The sequence below is a fragment of the Sinocyclocheilus grahami genome, unplaced genomic scaffold (genome assembly GCF_001515645.1).
Source record: "Sinocyclocheilus grahami isolate Dianchi unplaced genomic scaffold, SAMN03320097.WGS_v1.1 scaffold106.1, whole genome shotgun sequence".
Lineage (NCBI taxonomy): Eukaryota > Metazoa > Chordata > Actinopteri > Cypriniformes > Cyprinidae > Sinocyclocheilus > Sinocyclocheilus grahami.
The window spans coordinates 2,614,066-2,631,857 of NW_015505285.1; the positions used below are offsets into that span (position 1 = coordinate 2,614,066).

The window sequence follows — 17,792 nt, forward strand, 5'->3', positions numbered from 1 at the left end:
TCCCAAACCTTCCGTTGCAAATTCCAAAACGTCTTTTTAGAGCTGATAACAGAGGCTTGAGCCATTGATATGCAGGCTTACGCAGTTATTAATGCAGTCTAATGCGGTTATTAGAGAGAGGGAGAGATTAAGTGCGTGTGAATACCTGCGTCTATGCGTCTCTCAGCAGCGTCTACTAATAGCGAATCTTTAAGTTAAACTCCTTCATGAACCTCGCTACTGAGAAATGTCATGTAGCTTTTCAGCGGCGAAACTATTTTACTGATAAATTCGCAGTGCAGCGCTGACAAGAAGTTGCTGTTCGCGTGTCCGCGTGTCTGCACTGTGTGTATGGGAAGCCAAACAACCCAAATGTGGGACGAAACGCCGCGGTATTCGACAGCGCAGAGAGGACGTGTTTACTAGCACCACCGAACTGACAGCGCGGCGCTGATCAGTTACAACAGTGCAGCGCGAACATTACTCTTCTTCTTCTTCATGTTTTATGGCGGATGGCATCCAACGTTAAGGTGCATTACCGCCACCTACTATGTACTACCGAACGACACAACGTTTTTCGATATTCGATGGTATCGAGGCAATTCGGTCGGTGCCTAAAACGTATTGAACTCGATACCCAGCCCTAATTAAAAGTACTCTTAGAAATGTGTAAACAACTCAACATTCTCTTTTCTCCTCCATCTGACTCGCCTGAAATTATTGTGTCCCTAGATGCCGAGAAGGATAGAGTGGAATGGGGTTATTTGTTTTTAATTCTGGAAAAGTTTGGGTTTGATTCTAGCTTTATCTCTTGGATTAGATTTATTTATTCTTCCCCTATAGCTTCTGTACACACTAATGGTATGAGGTCACCTTCTTTTTCTCTTCAACGTGGGACACGGCAGGGCTGTCCCCTGTCTCCTTTACTTTTTAATCTAGCTATAGAACCTTTAGCTATCTGGCTTCATAGCCACAATGGCTTTGAGGGAATTAAACGTCATGGATTAGCTCACAAACTTTCTCTATATGCCGATGACCTTTTATTATTTATTTCAAACCCCGCTACCTCTCTGCCCCCAATCTTGGATATTTTAGACAAATTTAGCCGAATATCTGGCTACAAGATAAATTTACAAAAAAGTGAACTTTTTTTTGTTAATTCTCAGGCTAAAAAACTTCCTAGATCATCGTTACCCTTCAAGATTGCGTCTGACGGTTTCAAATACCTGGGGGTCTTTTTTACAAACTCTTACAATATTTTATTTGCAAGCAATTTTCAGCCACTTGTGGATAATTCAAAGCTGGACATGTGTAGATGGGCCTCTCTTCCTTTATCCCTTGTAGGCCGCATTAATTTGGTCAAAATGGTTATTTTGCCTAAATTTCTTTATCTCTTTCAACACTTACCGATTTGCATGATTAAATCTTTCTTCAATGGCTTCGATGGTCTTTTGCGCTCATTTCTGTGGGGAAATAAACCTGCTCGGTTTAAGAAGTCAATCCTACAGTTCCCTAAAGCTAAGGGAGGCCTAGCACTCCCAAATTTCCAGCAATATTATTGGGCCTGGAACATTCATAAGCTTCTCTTTTGGAATAGGGATAACTACTCTGACAACTGTCGACCCTGGGTGCATACAGAAACTTCTTCGACGAAAAGTGCTCTCTATTCTATTGTGTGTTCTCAACTTCCCTTAGTATTAAGCAAAGTCTCAAATAATCCAGTAGTCACTAATACCCTCAAAATCTGGGTGCAATTTAGGAAACATTATGGCTTACATAGAGGTTCTATTCACATGCCTATCTTTGACAATTATTTTTTTCCCCCATCCAGTTCAGACCCTGCATTTTGTGGCCTTCTCAGGATTAGTGACCTCTATGAAGAGGGAGTCTTTGCCTCTTTCTCCTTTTTATCTAAAAAGTATCATTTACCCAGTCATCACTTATTTCGATTTTTCCAAATCAGACACTTTATACAGAAGCAGTTCCCTCACTTTCCTAATCGTCCCCCTGAAACACACATTGATAATTTTCTTGATTTGAATATCAACCATAAGCATTTAATCTCAGTCATTTATAATTTAATAAATTCAATTAATGTGAACCCTACTGACGCTCTTAAAGATACTTGGGAGCATGATATAGGAGTTACTATTACAGAGGATCTATGGCGTAACATCTTGACCCAGGTACACTCCTCTTCCTTATGTGCTAGGCATGGTTTGATGCAGTGTAAAATACTATTCAGAGCCCACTTAACCAATGCCCAGTTGGCTAAATTTTACCCAGACAGAAGCACTGCCTGTAACCGCTGCAAACATTCACCCACTGATCACCTGCATATGTTTTGGACATGTCCACAGCTGGCAACTTTCTGGTCAGGTGTATTTGATACATTTAATAAAATTATCAACACTAATATAGACCCTGATCCCTTCTTAGTCCTCTTTGGAGTATCCCTTAGACCTGATCTGACAGCTCGAGATTGTAAGGTTGTTGCTTTTGCTACAATCTTGGCCAGACGAGCTATCCTTCTTATGTGGAAGCACACCTCGCCCCCGACACATGACAGGTGGATACATGACATTTTTTACTGTATCAGACTTGAAAAGTTAAGATGATCACTCTCTGGTTCACTCAAATCCTTTTATAAGACTTGGGATCTCTTTTTGGACTATATTAAATGACTACCTTGTGCACCTGTAACTGGCAACATTTAATGTTTGTAATCTGTTAGAAGGGATTTTTTAAAACTTATATATTGGTTAATTATATCTATATTATTTATTTAATTTACTGTGTTTCTGTCTATCTGAGTTAATATGAATGGGGGAATTGTGGAAGGGATTAATAATGGACAATATCCTACTGTTCACCTTGTTATCATTATTTCAATCTGTATTGTCACACAAAATACCAATAAAAAGATTTGAAGTAGAAATGTGTAAACAACAGATTTAAACAGACATCTCCAGCATGATGAAAAAAATGAACAGAGGACTTCAGTAGTGAACCTCCAAATGAAATCCAAATTTCTATGAAATCCTTTTTTAAAGTAAAAGTAAAGTGCAACATCTATCTCATAGTCCAAATAGCTGAAATCAAAGTTCAGTATTATAGTGTAAGAATGACAACATGCCCACGTGTTCTGGTCTACTAATAATACAACATTATAATTAATAATTAATTTTTGTGGTAATAAAAATAGATGTAGGTTAATTGAACAATAGCCTTTAAATTTACTTAAAATACATATATAATAGCAATAAGGCAATAATAATTAGTTCAAATAAAGTATCAAAAGCAAGAAATCATATGGTTTTATTGAACAAAACTGTTAAAATACTGTATTATAATGTAATAGAGCCACTGATCTATATATAATTATAAAATAATAATATAATCTCTATTATAGATCAGTGATTAGAGCTAATGTACAGTACGCATTACAACAAAGGCCTGCAGGGGGCGGCAACGGCTTGACGATTGTTTTTACACATTACTGTGCGATCTAATACTTGTTTAATGTTTACCAAGTGTCATTTAATTCAAATGTCCACTTAATCGTTAATATTTGGCCATTTCTTTACGACAGAAATGCTATAGCCACTGTAATTTAATGAATATGTGGACATCAAAACGTGTAAACTCAGAGTGAGGGTTTGAGCTTTTATTTTGAAACCGCGAGATAATTATGTATTCTCCTGTGTTTGCGTGGATTTATAAATGATTTACTTTACAAATCTGATGAAATGGCGCACGTTGCATTCCCAGATGAACGTTATAATAAACCCAAACTCACAACAACATGCACAGATGGAGTTGGAGCCACTCCACACATGTAAATGATAACAGTTCCTGTGGAACAGCATTTACTGTGAACGGAGCCGCTGTGAGATGCACGCACATAACCTACATGCCTATAACTGCATCAAATATAATTATTTAATTAAATCGTAGCTTTTGTAAATTCACAGTTATGCTTAATTATGAGGCCTTGGAAAACGGTCTAATAATGTGTTTTATGAATTCTCGTCCGTGAAATGCGCCACTTCCGGTATTTTGCCGGTTAGGCGACGCAGGCAAAATGAAGTCGAGGATTTTTAAAAATCGAATAGTCGAATAGAATCGACGAATAACGCCAGCCCTAGTGTTAACGTCAGTAATTATGACTGTCGAATGTCTGACTTGACTCTTGGTAATGTATTTTGCTCCCCGCCCTCAAACATATTAGACTATTAGTCGACTATCAGCAAGATTTAAAAATTCCGATTCGACTATGTAAATCCTTAGTTGGGGACACCCCTAATATGTTATAATGTTGTAATTGTAGTATCTAGCTTGCGCTCACTGTTGTACACGGTAGCAGCTCTGGGCGGATGACGTAGGATGTCGGTGTTGCGCATGCGTGCTCAGAAGTGACGAACGCGGACGGCAGGGGAGAGATCAAAACAAAACAATGGTCATGAATTAGAAGTACAAAGCGAGGATTTTTAAAGAAGAATGTCGGAGGATTTCGATATAAGCCAAGAGGAGACTGGTTTTCCTTTGGTAAAGTAAGGAAACTTTGCTTCCTTTGCTCCTGTAAACAAACGTTGGTTTTCACGAGACTCACTGGCGCATGTGCAATGCTGACATCTTACGTCATCCTCCTGGAGCTGCTTCCTTGTACAACTGTTGGCGCAAGCTAGATTAAAGTGATTATTACGTTTTGATTATTAATTTTTTTCTTACAAAAACGCATCGATTCGCTACAGGACGCCTTTGTTCACACCCCGGAGCCGCGTAAGGCATTTTTTTATGGATGGATGCACTTTATTTCACTTCTTTTGGACTGATGAACAGCAACACCTGCTGACTGCCATTAAACAGCTTGGAAGATCAAAGACAATTTTTAATATAACTCTGGTTGGATTCATCTGAAAGAAGGAAGCCATATACGCCTAGGATGACTTGAGGGTGAGTAAATAATGGGCTAATTTTCATTTTTGGGTGAACTATCCCTTTAATACTGTTAAAGGGATAGTTCACCCAAGTGTAATACTTACTAGTGTAATACTAGTGTAATACTTTTCTGTGTAACTAAATTCATGTTTTAAAAGGTAAACTTTAAGCATAAGACAATGGCAAAGGTTGTTTAAATGTAAAAATAGGAAAAATTTGCATAAATAATTATGTATTATCTAATACCATTCTATAAACAATGTTGCTCTGAAATATTATGCATTCACAACAAAAATCAGAAAGAAACACTTTGGGTCTTGACAACTGTCTGGTAAAATAATAAAAATAACTCCTATCAGTCCTGATGTACATTTTAAATAATGTTTGTTATTATTATTAAGCTTAATCTCAGTCAAGTCACATACAGCCATACAAACCTCAACACTAAAGAATGGTTACATACAGAACTCTAGAGGGAGAAAAAAAACACTCTCCCACCGCTGGTCTGACAACATGATGTCAGAAGTCATTCTTTAAAGAAAGTCCCACTGCTTCACTTCAACATTAATCAATCAAAGAGAAACACCCTGCCCACATCTCAGCTTTCAGATCAATAAACATCTTCACAGCCTTCATGAGCGCAATCCTGCTCCCCCTCCCCACAGACCTCAGGTCTGGCTGGGCTCTGTATGGAGCGCTCCGGAGCGAGACGTGCAGGGGTGGCGGAGTCTAGAACGGTCACACGGAGAGTTAATGAAGCCACACCAGTCAGCATGGCCGTCCATCTGTTTCCTTAATCCTCGTAAACATGAGCCACACTGTGATAGGGCACTAGCCAACCCCATTGCTGTGATTTACACACATAAGGACAGTGCTCACTGTGAATGGATGGATGAGCAGGAGGGGTTTGGGAAAGTGTTGGCCGTGACAGCTTTTAGGAGATGTCCCCGTAAAGCATCGGGGTCTGCAAGTAGCCATACCAGAGAGGTGGAGCGGAGCTGAGTGAGCAGAAAGGTGAAAGTGAGGTCGGCTGTGCCGTCCATCTGTCCATCAGTGGGTAAGAGGCTTGGGGAACTGAAGAGGGGGCATAAGTAAAAACACAAGTGAATGCAGAAAATCCAAACATTGCACCAGCAATAAGTGCGAAGATGCCAATCTACATTAAGGTAAAGTGTCAAAAGACACAGAGCGAAGCTTGTTGAGTTTGCACAAGTGAGGTGTGTGAAAACACACCTGATTGACAGGCCTTGTGAAAATGGCCTTGCTGTGAACCCCAGTTAGTAGTTTAAGACCCCCTCTGCTTCATGTCACTCTCCAATTTGTGCTGTCTCACTCATCCCATCACCAACAACCTGTCAGGTTATGCTACCTCTTGCACTTTTAAACCATTCTTGTGTCTGAACTTTACGGTGGCCGAGAAGTGCAAAGCAAATCACAATTCTGAAAACAAAATAACAAATTACAAACGCATATGCAAGTCTAAAAAACAAAATAACAATTCAGAAAGCACAACAACAATTCAGAAAACATTATAACAAGTCAGAAAACACAATGACAAATTCGAAAACAAAATAAGTCAGAAAACACAATGACAAATCAGACAAACCGGAAGAGGTAGCTTGCTATGCTACTACTTAACCTGCTTACTAATAAACAAAGCACATTGTTGACTCTGTTTACAAGTTTTTGGAGATTTGAGAACATATTTGAACATCTAAAGTAATTTGGGGATTCATTTGGATATATTTAAGTTATAATACCATTTGTGTTTCAGACTCATTCAAATCGGTAAATTTGTCTTTAACTATTCATTAAAATAAACGTATTGTAAGAGTCATTTGTTTCCGGAATGAGGCTGGTTGTGATGTATGTTTTTGATGCACTAAAAATAACTGGTTTGTACGAGTCATTTTCAGTTTTGTTTGTTTTTGCCTGCACCCCATTGGTTAAAAAAAAAAGATGTTTCTCACTGTTATGTTGCCGGTATATTGTAGTTTTACTGCAACACATTCAATACAGGCCTCATACTGGGACTATTCCAATGAAGGCTGTGATTATTTGAAGAAGAAAAAAAATCTTTATATTTACTCAGCCCTACAAAGTTTTTTAGTTCACTGTCTTTATGCAATCAGAAGCTTTTTTTAATGGAACAGACTGCTCAAAAAAAGTGTCTGGAGCCTGTGTGTATGATGTCTGTAAAATAAATGTGCATTGCACCTCTGCATTCCCAGTGTAAACAGCTTTCAGGAGTAGTCACTTTAACTTTTACAAGTAAAACTTTACTTGGTGTAAAACTTAAAGTACCCCACCCCTGAAAGCAGGTTTCACAGGGAATCACAGAACCAACTTATTCCGATTAACCCTTTTCTGCATTTAAAACACATTAAACGGCTCCAGATTGGATACTGGCTCCAGAACCTTGTCGGTGGGAACGCATCACCAGAGTCTGGGAGTCGTGCCAGAGGGTGTGGAAGCGTCAGCAACACATACTCCATAGGGATTAAGCATCACTATTTTGCTTTTTCCAGAACAAGCCCAGCAGTCAGGGTGCAGCTAAAATCCACGACACTCATCCCAAGGGCGTTGACTGTGGAACCGGGCCTCCTGGACTAGACATGACCTGCTTTAGATGTGTAAAGAGTGCCTTTCATTGGGTTCATGTGTAAAGGTCAAATTCTATGCAACAGCTCCAGTGCATAAAACATTTACTGCATTCCTTTCACTGTGAACCTCTAGACTGAATATATTTATTAACATTTATACACTTCTCTTGAGTGTCATCCACTCTCAAACATTCTCATTTCCAAGTCAGGCAGAGTCAGGGTCACTCTATAGTCACTCTATTACAAAAGCACATTGTGTGTGGCCTTCTACATCTGGCACAAAGAAAACTACAGCGACGTCACAAGAGGACATTACTCTTTGGTCACACACCATCAGACTGCCTTTACCAGCACGCCACACACACAGGGGACGTTTCGTTCCAGCACTTCGACATTGAAAACCAGCCGATGAGCAAGCATGTGTGTGTTCTCTGGTAAGACAAGCCACATCCCTCCCAAGAGGCCCCCTGTAGCATGCAAACCACGGCAGAACCCTAATAAAACCCCCCAAGAGATCCTCCCCATATTCCTCTACCCCCGAGAAGAGAATGGGAGTCTTAATAGGCGTTAAACTAAGAGATAGCATTCTCCACACCGGCTTTCGAAAAGGGAACGCCACAAACCCCATCCCAATAAAGGAGACAGAAAGAATGGGAGCACATAAGGGAGTGGATAGGAGATTAATTAATGAACTACTTAAAAGAACAAGAGAAAGGTGTTTGACAACAAAAACAATCAAATATTTGAAAGAGATGCTATATTTTCGCCTCTGTATGAGGTACAGAAACAAAACTATACCGTCACACTTGTGCATAAAGCACAGATTGGCTGTGGTCTAATCTTCAGGCATAGACCGGGTTGAACTTCCTTTGAAGGCTAAGAAGATGAGGGAAATCTCCATGGCCTCAGAAAGTCTCTCTTTCAAGGCAGAAAGCACAAAGGCAGGTGGATCGCAGGAGACCTATTCATGTGGCCCTGGCACCACCGCTTCCAGACCCCTGCCGAAAGGAATCTGACATGCTACCCAAACCCCCACCAGCACCATCAGGGGGTCTGAGCTGAAGGCTGTTCACTCCTGATTTTTATAACTCTTTTAACTTTCACATGTTACTTTCAAGATCCTGATGCAAGCCGTCGGTTTGCCAGTCTGACTCAGAAAAGAGGTTTAGAGAGCAAAAAAGACAAACTTTACAAGTCACATCCATCTATCAATCAAAACGAGGAGTATCGTTCCTCTAGCCAGCACAACTCAAAGCGAACCCTGAGAGTGAGCGACTGACGCTCCTAGATGTCTGTCATGCAGTTAGGTTTGGAATGGATGCTACTGTATGCAGCAATTGCTGGACCTTGCCAGACACAGCAGCCTGGGGAAAGGCTGTCTGCCAAAAACACTATTGGCTTGGCATGAGCCTCGGCTGCAGGTTTGGCTCATTGTGAAATATTCAGGCGTTTCCTAGAAGGGAAGTGTGAAGCCTGGAGTCGATAGGCTGGCGTTAACAAGAAGAAAAGATGAAAGACTTGGGTCACATGTACAGTAAAGCCCTACGAATTTCAACTAAAACATGTCGGCTCATTGCTCGTGAAGACTGAATAAGAAGTGTGACTATGAATGGAAAGCCGAGACAGGAAACACAACATACACCGTCAGTCACTCTCTCACTGCCTAAAGGAGTTGCGAGTACGCTGACCCCTCCTCCCCATCGCCCTTCACCCCACAAACACGCCACACACGGTGGCAGAAAAGAGCCCCATTCAGTTCTCTATTCAACCTGGCACAAAGCCACCCCACCGAGTCATTCTTCTACAGACCCTGTCACTCTCCGCCCCTCCGACCCACCACCACCACCCAGCTGCCGTAAACCCGGGTGGGGTGAAGAGGCTCTCTCTCTTGTATTCTCATTCAACTATCCACTCCTCGCTTTGACTTCATTAAAGTCTCTTTCTTTGCTTTCCCATCATCCACCCATTACTTTACACACAATGTTCCCCTCAACACTCTCTGAACAGATTCTCTGTTCTTCTTGTTCATGTATCCTTGAAGTCAGTCTTTCTGCTACTACTGCAAGTCCAACAAGTACTTTGCAACATCAGCTGTTTGTTACTGCAAAATAAACCCAGACAGGATGATCAGACTCTGATGTGAAGCTGAAGATGTTTATTTTGCGATAATGGCATCTTACAGCCCTTATGAAAATTAACCATGGTTTCACTACAAATAAAACAAAAAAATACCATGATGGCTATTGTAGTTAAACCATGGTAACCACATATTAACCATGTTTTGTGACAATTACCATAGTATGTGTAGTAAAACTGTGGCAATCAATCGGCCAAAAAAAAGATACACTTTTACTGTAATAAAACCATGGTTATTTTTCGTAAAGGATGTAGAAAGCTTAATTGCAAGACTACTTATCAAATAAATAAATAAACAAATACACCCATATTAAATATTGATTTGAGCTGAAATTAAATATTAACTTAAATGAGAATAAAGCATCTAGTACATTATAAAGTAAAAAAAAACAAAAAAACAATCAGCCTAGCAGCAAGATTAACACTATAAGAAAATTCAACTGCATATTATTATTAATCTGCAATACATTTTTATTTGGACTAATTAGCCAAAACAAATTCCTTCTTAATTTTAAATTCTCTCTTATTCAGCTATTTGTGTTTTTTTATAAACAGTATTTTCTACTTCTTTCTATTTTCTTCTGAGCTTAACATCTAGCAGAGAATTTATGCCCACCATATATATGCTAAAAGTTTGCCAACGTAATTTTTACTATAGTCAGCTATTCTGGCATTAAAAGACAACGACAGCAGAGTGTAATGGCAGACATGAAAGTAGGATGCTATGTTGCATGAGCAACAGTGAAATGAATAATTTAATCCTCATTATACATAAATACAAAACCGCTGAATATAGCAATGGACCAATCAGAAGCAAGTATTACAGAGAGCCGTGTAATAAATCTTTTTAACCTAGTGTCCTTTTCCTTCCGCTCCCACACACTCTCTTTCCTGTTTGTTCCAGATTTATGATAGTGTACATGCACAGTATTGGCAAAGCATTAAAAATGTCCACCATTAATATAGAGAGCTCTAGGCATCGATAAGAACCTTAATAAAAACATCTCCACTCAATGATCTGCTCATCACTTGCTCCTCTCTGTCGCTGTCCCTCACTCTCCCTCCTTCTCTTGCCCCGTCGCTGTCTTCTTCTCTCAGACTGTGCCAGGGACTTAATGATGCTTGAATGCCAATGCTTCTGACTCCTGACTTTCCACTCTCACTCTCTTTTTTTAATAAAGTCTATTTAAAAGGCGATCCCTGTGCTCCATCTATCTACATCTCTCGAATATATATTTCTCAGGCTTTTTACTCTTAAAGTCGGCATGAAATTGAAGTTGCGATTGTCTTTTCTTCTCTACTGTGACGTATATACGAGTGAAACGGCATCTGAAATGAGAGGGTGGCACTTGATTTCGTCCTTCGGGAATTGATTGGATCATTGGAAGCTGGGGCGTTGCTAACAAAATGGAGGCAGATCTGATTGCCAGTTTGCTGTTAGTGGTGGGGGATTTCTCTCCAGTGGATTCACAGCCGACACCCAAGCATGAATAAATGTTTTATTTATTAAGGATGACGACGACGATCAACGGCACAAAACATGCCTAAACAGCGCGCGCGTGCAAGAGAGAGAGAGAGAGAGAGAGAGTGACTGCATGAATGACTGAGCGCGTCCTCCATCGGGTTAAGTCATATTCATGAAAAAAATTAGTTTGCAATGTCCTAAGAATAATGTTGTCGTAATATCCTAATATCTTTTCAATGTTTAGGGGTAACATACTCCCTCATGACTGGCGTCAGCGCTATAAAGTGAAGCATCAGCTTAAGCTTTTCCCCCTGTTGTTTATCCCAGCGTTTACCCCTCACGTCACTAGCTCCGCCCTTGCGCCATAGCTCGTGACCGGAAGAGAAGATGAGTCATTTTGAGGGGGAGGGGAGGTTAACGTTTTTGATTAAAGATTAAGAGGGCACATGAATTTAAAAAAAAATTATGAAGTGCACGGATAAATTATTTAGAATAAACTACAGTATTCCATTAAAAAATAAGAATTTTAAATTTTGATTTCATGGTGACTAAGTATGAATACAGCTGCACTCCATGCTTCACACACACACATATCCACATTAAAAAAATGAACAATAACTATTTTCATGTTAAGGTAGATAAACAACAAAATACACTCACTCTCTCTATTTCCCTAGGAGTAAATAATAAAAATGCGTTTGGAAAAAAATAAAGATTACACTATCTGTGTTTTTAAAGATTAACTACAAGTAAGAATGGCAAAATTTATCAAAATGTAAAAAATAGGTAGGTATGAAAATACACAATTACCTGTATATATAAGGCAATATACACTATTATATATATATATATATATATATACACACACACACTATTATACACACTTTTAAATTTTGATTTCATGGTGACTAAGTATGAATACAGCTGCACTCCATGCTTCACACACACACATATCCACATTAAAAAAATGAACAATAACTATTTTCATGTTAAGGTAGATAAACAACAAAATACACTCACTCTCTCTATTTCCCTAGGAGTAAATAATAAAAATGCGTTTGGAAAAAAATAAAGATTACACTATCTGTGTTTTTAAAGATTAACTACAAGTAAGAATGGCAAAATTTATCAAAATGTAAAAAATAGGTAGGTATGAAAATACACAATTACCTGTATATATAAGGCAATATACACTATTATATATATATATATATATATATACACACACACACTATTATACACACATACACACACACACACACACACACATACACATAAGTTTGAGGTCAGTAAGATTTTTTCGAGAAAAGTCTTTTATGCACACTAAGGCTGCATTTATTTATTAAAAAAACATAATATTGTGAAATATTATTACCATGTAAAATAACAGTTTTCTATTTTTCAAATATATAAACAAATGCAAAAAGTTATTTATTCCTATGATGGTAATGCTGAATCTTCAGCAGCCATTACTCCAGTTTTCAGTGTTACATGATTCTTCAGAAATCATTCTAATATCATATTTGGTGCTCAAGGAACATTTCTTATGATTAGCCATGTTCAAAACAGTTGTGCTGCTTAATATGCTTTGTAACATTATAAATGCCTTTACTGTGTCACTTCTGATAAATGTAATGCACCCTTGCTGAATAAAAGTTAGTGTATATCAAATACCGACTGATATAAATGTTTAAAAAATATAATAAAATAATAATAATCTGACAATTCAGCATGTAATTCAGTCAGGCGATAATGAAGTGCTACTAACAACCCTCAACAAGTTTCTGTACCGCCACTCTCACACCTGCCTGCACAGACGACACATGTCCAACACCACTTCAGAAATCCATTGCATCATAAACAGATCACACACACAACCATAAACTGCTTTAAAATATTAAACAGGGCCACTTTACAGTGCTGAATAATACAGTATGGGGGTGAGTGGAAAACCAGCTATCTCCTCCAGTGCCCTCTCCTCACCCCTCTCACTGCCTCCCACAGTGGCCATAAAGCTAATGCACACCACAAGACTGGCGGTTCAGATCTCTGCCAGACCTCTCACCGATCCATGCATTCCTTCCTTCGCATTTCCCTTCCTCTAGACCTAATTACAAGCCTTACTGGTTCTCTTCCTACCTAAGTTTTCTTCTCTTTGCCTTTTGTAGATTTTGCGTTCATAACTGAGTTTCACAACGTGAATCTATCTTACCATTCACAGCAAGCAAACTGTTTGCTTGCAAAATGCAAAACCACAGTTGACCTATTCTCAGAGATAACCAATTATCCCCCCACACCCTGGACTACCGGCGGAGAATTCCGGCAGTCTTGACTGGGAGGATCCGACATGTTATGCTCTCTGAACATGATGGGCAAGCAAGAGGACACCTCCCTACTCCAGCTTGACCTTAGGAACTTCAGCTTGACCTACACCCGCCCACTTTTCCACCAGCAGCGTTGGTCACTAGGGCTGAACTTGATCCTCTTGAAACTGTCCAAACAATACGAATCAAAAGTTTAGGTCTTATTCAGAGCAGTCTTGGGTGTGTTATCTTCTCCAACTCCCAAAACACGCACCCGTGCGCACAAATCCAGACAGTGTGACTCCATTGCGTATACAACAGCACAAGTTTGCCACCTCGATCCAGCTCAAGCGTGTATACAGGGACGTTCTGCCAAACAAACACACATGCATACACACACACATAAACAGTGAGGAGAAAAGCTGATGGGGCAAAGGAGCCAGAAGTGGGTTCCTGGCAGTCTGGGTAATTAATGTGTATGTCAACACTGAGAGAGCTGTACCATACAGGAAATCTGAGCTCAGCACATCCACAATACAGACAGACAGGAGGGGGAGAGGAAGAATACAGGAATGGACAGAATGAGAGAGAAGATAAACGTTATTCATCTTGACGCTGATGTTTTATGGATGATATGAAATATGCGCTGGCATCTCCGTCTCAACGAGAGACAGGCTTGGAGTACTTCTGTCTGTAAAATCTAGACGGTTCATGTATGCAGAAGGAGTTTCTCACATACTGAATAGGTGAGATCGGGGCAAGTTGTCACTTTTTTTACACTACAGTGAATAATTCTTCGAGTGGGTTTATCTAGCTATTTCTTGACTACAAAAAAGCAACTGAATATTTTCACTGTTATTGCCCAGAGGAAAAAATGAGTTTGCTAAACACAAATCCAATAACATGGCATGTTGTCTCACTACAGTATGATGGGGTAAGTTGTCACAACAATCTATTACAGGCTGTTCAGAACATTTTTTACAGGAAATCAATTATAAAACAAATTCATAAAACAGCAAAAATCTAGAAAAACGATGAACACTGTGAATATAGGTTTTTATTAATTTATAACATTTAAAACAACTTGTTCTTATACATATCCTCAAAACACAGTTCTCACCTTTTCAGTTAAAACCATTTTTAGACAACTTCCCTGTGTGACAACTAGCCCCGATCTTGTCTTTACCAAAAACCTGAGGTCGAAATAAGCATGTTTTCTACAATGGTCTCTGATCAAGGGCAAGGACACTTAAACTGCAATTCACATCCGTCTCCAAATCTGAAGTTAAATCAACCTGTCCTTTTTCTTTCCGATTTCTCTTTCCCGTTGGAAAACCAATCAGCTAAACCCTTTGAATGTGCACTTCTGTGTCAATCTGATTACATATGTGGCCAGAGCGCAGAGAGGGAGAGAGATTTCTTTGACGCTTCATTGCCTCCCGTCACTTCTAAGGTCAGACAGAAGGTAGGCTAGCCTTCATACAGAAACAATAACATATCACAACATGATCTACTCATGAATATTTCTCCTTTGTATGGTAAATAATATCCAGAACTTGTCAAATATGTCAGTGAATGGTTTGGTTATTTTTATTAGATACTTTTCAGAGGAATTGCTATATGATCATTGCTGCCAATTCAACATTGTTTCTTACAAATTCTTCTGTAAAAAGTACTTAAACAGTATGAACTTGCAGACCACATTACCAATTACAAATTAAAACAAAATTAAGCTACTTTCAGCTAAATTCATTACTCCACAAAATTAAGCTTTGAAAAACATCTTCAGAGGAACTTCCACCACCACTTAATCAAGAGCATGGGCTGAACATAACCCTAAACTACATCAATCGGAAAAGTAAAATAACAGAGAGGAAGCAACACACTTTAATTCAGAACTCACTATCTCTACTTTCCCTCAGATGTTGTTTCATTTTTACAAGGTTTATTTCGTCTCCAAATCTGAAGTTAAATCAACCTGTCCTTTTTCTTTCCGATTTCTCTTTCCCGTTGGAAAACCAATCAGCTAAACCCTTTGAATGTGCACTTCTGTGTCAATCTGATTACATATGTGGCCAGAGCGCAGAGAGGGAGAGAGATTTCTTTGACGCTTCATTGCCTCCCGTCACTTCTAAGGTCAGACAGAAGGTAGGCTAGCCTTCATACAGAAACAATAACATATCACAACATGATCTACTCATGAATATTTCTCCTTTGTATGGTAAATAATATCCATAACTTGTCAAATATGTCAGTGAATGGTTTGGTTATTTTTATTAGATACTTTTCTATATGATCATTGCTGCCAATTCAACATTGTTTCTTACAAATTCTTCTGTAAAAAGTACTTAAACAGTATGAACTTGCAGACCACATTACCAATTACAAATTAAAACAAAATTAAGCTACTTTCAGCAAAATTCATTACTCCACAAAATTAAGCTTTGAAAAACATCTTCAGAGGAACTTCCACCACCACTTAATCAAGAGCATGGGCTGAACATAACCCTAAACTACATCAATCGGAAAAGTAAAATAACAGAGAGGAAGCAACACACTTTAATTCAGAACTCACTATCTCTGCTTTCCCTCAGATGTTGTTTCCTTTTTTACAAGGTTTATTTTTTCTGTCTTTCAGGAGCCAGGAAGGCATTGAGCAAAACCTTAATTACTCCAAGAACACCAGGGGTTCTGTTTTTTATCCGCTGCTTGGAAGCTCAGCATGGCAAGCAGAAAGAGAGGAGATCAACAGAATATTCCTCTCTGAAGGCAGAGAGAGAGAGAGAGAGGGGGGGATGAGTGCACATGCAGCAGTCACATCCCTTCATCTGGTTCTTAGTTATCTATCTTACTGCATAGATAGATAGATAGATAGATAGATAGATAGATAGATAGATAGATAGATAGATAGATAGGGGTTTATACAGTGTTTAATATTTGAAATGAACAGTGCCACCTGTTATATTTCAGTGATAATGCATGGAGACATTTAGTAAAGTGGATCAACAAAAACATTATTCAATAGATTTTCCCCCATAATCCCTCTATTAATGCTTCTGTCTCTTGTAAAAGGTTGCAGGAGCGTCTAAGCAATTTTTAAAAAGTAGGCCAGAAAAAGTAGCTTGCTTTCTTTATAAACGACCAGTGAGTCACATGCTGATGAATATAAAAAAATCAAAAGGCATCACTTGATAGTCGACAAATGTTGAGAAACACAAATCCTGCTCGACGACCTCATTATCACTAAACTTATCTGTTTTGGGTGTGTAAACGTGAGTGTGCGAGATAAAATCCACTCCTGCTCTCCCCTATGTTTCAGACCGAAAGTATAACGAAGTGTTTTATTCTTAATACGTACACTAATCATATTAATATGTTCTTATTAAAATGGCTCGTACCTGCGTGGATCACAAAGGTTGCGCAGAGAAGAACTAAACCGAGCAGGGAAGCGGGAGATTGGTCGCGGTGTATCCACGCTGAGAGCATCTTCACCCGGTCACGCTACTGCCAAACGCCCCGCAGGTGCTCTCGCTCCAGTCGGCGGAACTCTCGCTGAATCCTCCGAGAAGGATACTTCAAATATAGTGTGAAACGTGGAGGCGGGTTCCTCCTTAAACTTCACAAACTTACAAAAGAACGCACCGTGGTTTATAATAAAACCCTAAATCGCGAAGCGACAAATTTTGAATTAAAGTTACAGAAAATGTTCAGCCAGGCACATTGCAGTCTCCCTCCGTAGTGAGACACAAAATAGCCAACAACCTGCGTAAAGTTCATCTCATTCACAACTCCACTGAAGCAGCGAACGCGTTTTCTCTCGCACTGCTTGAAAACAACTGAATTTTCCGCGAACGGATCGAAAACAAAAGTACTTGACAGCTTTATTCCTGTTGGGACGAGTAGAAAAAGTTGTCCGCAGGTCTCCGCTGTTATCTGTGGAGCGCCATAGTCCTGACGCTGCCGCTCTTCTGTGTCTGGAGTACTGAGTGTAAACACACGGACACGGGGATGAAGCGCGAGCCTCCAGACTATCATCTCCCATCAACCAATCATCAACCTTCACAGACCCACACTGAGCGCTGGCTAGCAGAGACGCGAATAGAGATGTGAATGGAAACACGGAAACCACGGAGACAGATTCGGGGATTCACGGGGAGGAACAATATCCATTTGATATATTTTTTAATTATAGCTAAATTTAAATGATTTTGTAATTTTACAAGGAATTGTATTATTATTGTTATTATTGTCGTTGTTGTTTTTGTTGTTGTATTATATATTTTAACAATATAATTAAAAGTTATTCAAGTAACCGTTTTTCTAATAAAGGTGAGCTGCGTTCTTTGACCTTTACCATGTAATTAA

General features: G+C 39.2%; 1 protein-coding gene across 3 annotated transcripts in view; it reads right to left on the minus strand.

Moving 5' to 3' along the window:
* Positions 1-17,492, minus strand: part of unc5b (unc-5 netrin receptor B) — an 85,805-nt gene extending 68,313 nt beyond the window's left edge. For all 3 annotated transcript variants that reach the window (XM_016276841.1, XM_016276840.1, XM_016276838.1), the window contains exon 1: positions 16,826-17,492. In XM_016276841.1, the coding sequence (XP_016132327.1) occupies positions 16,826-16,913 (88 nt within the window). In that variant the 5' untranslated portion in view covers positions 16,914-17,492. The remainder of the gene's footprint in view (positions 1-16,825) is intronic.
* Positions 17,493-17,792: the final 300 nt, after the last annotated feature.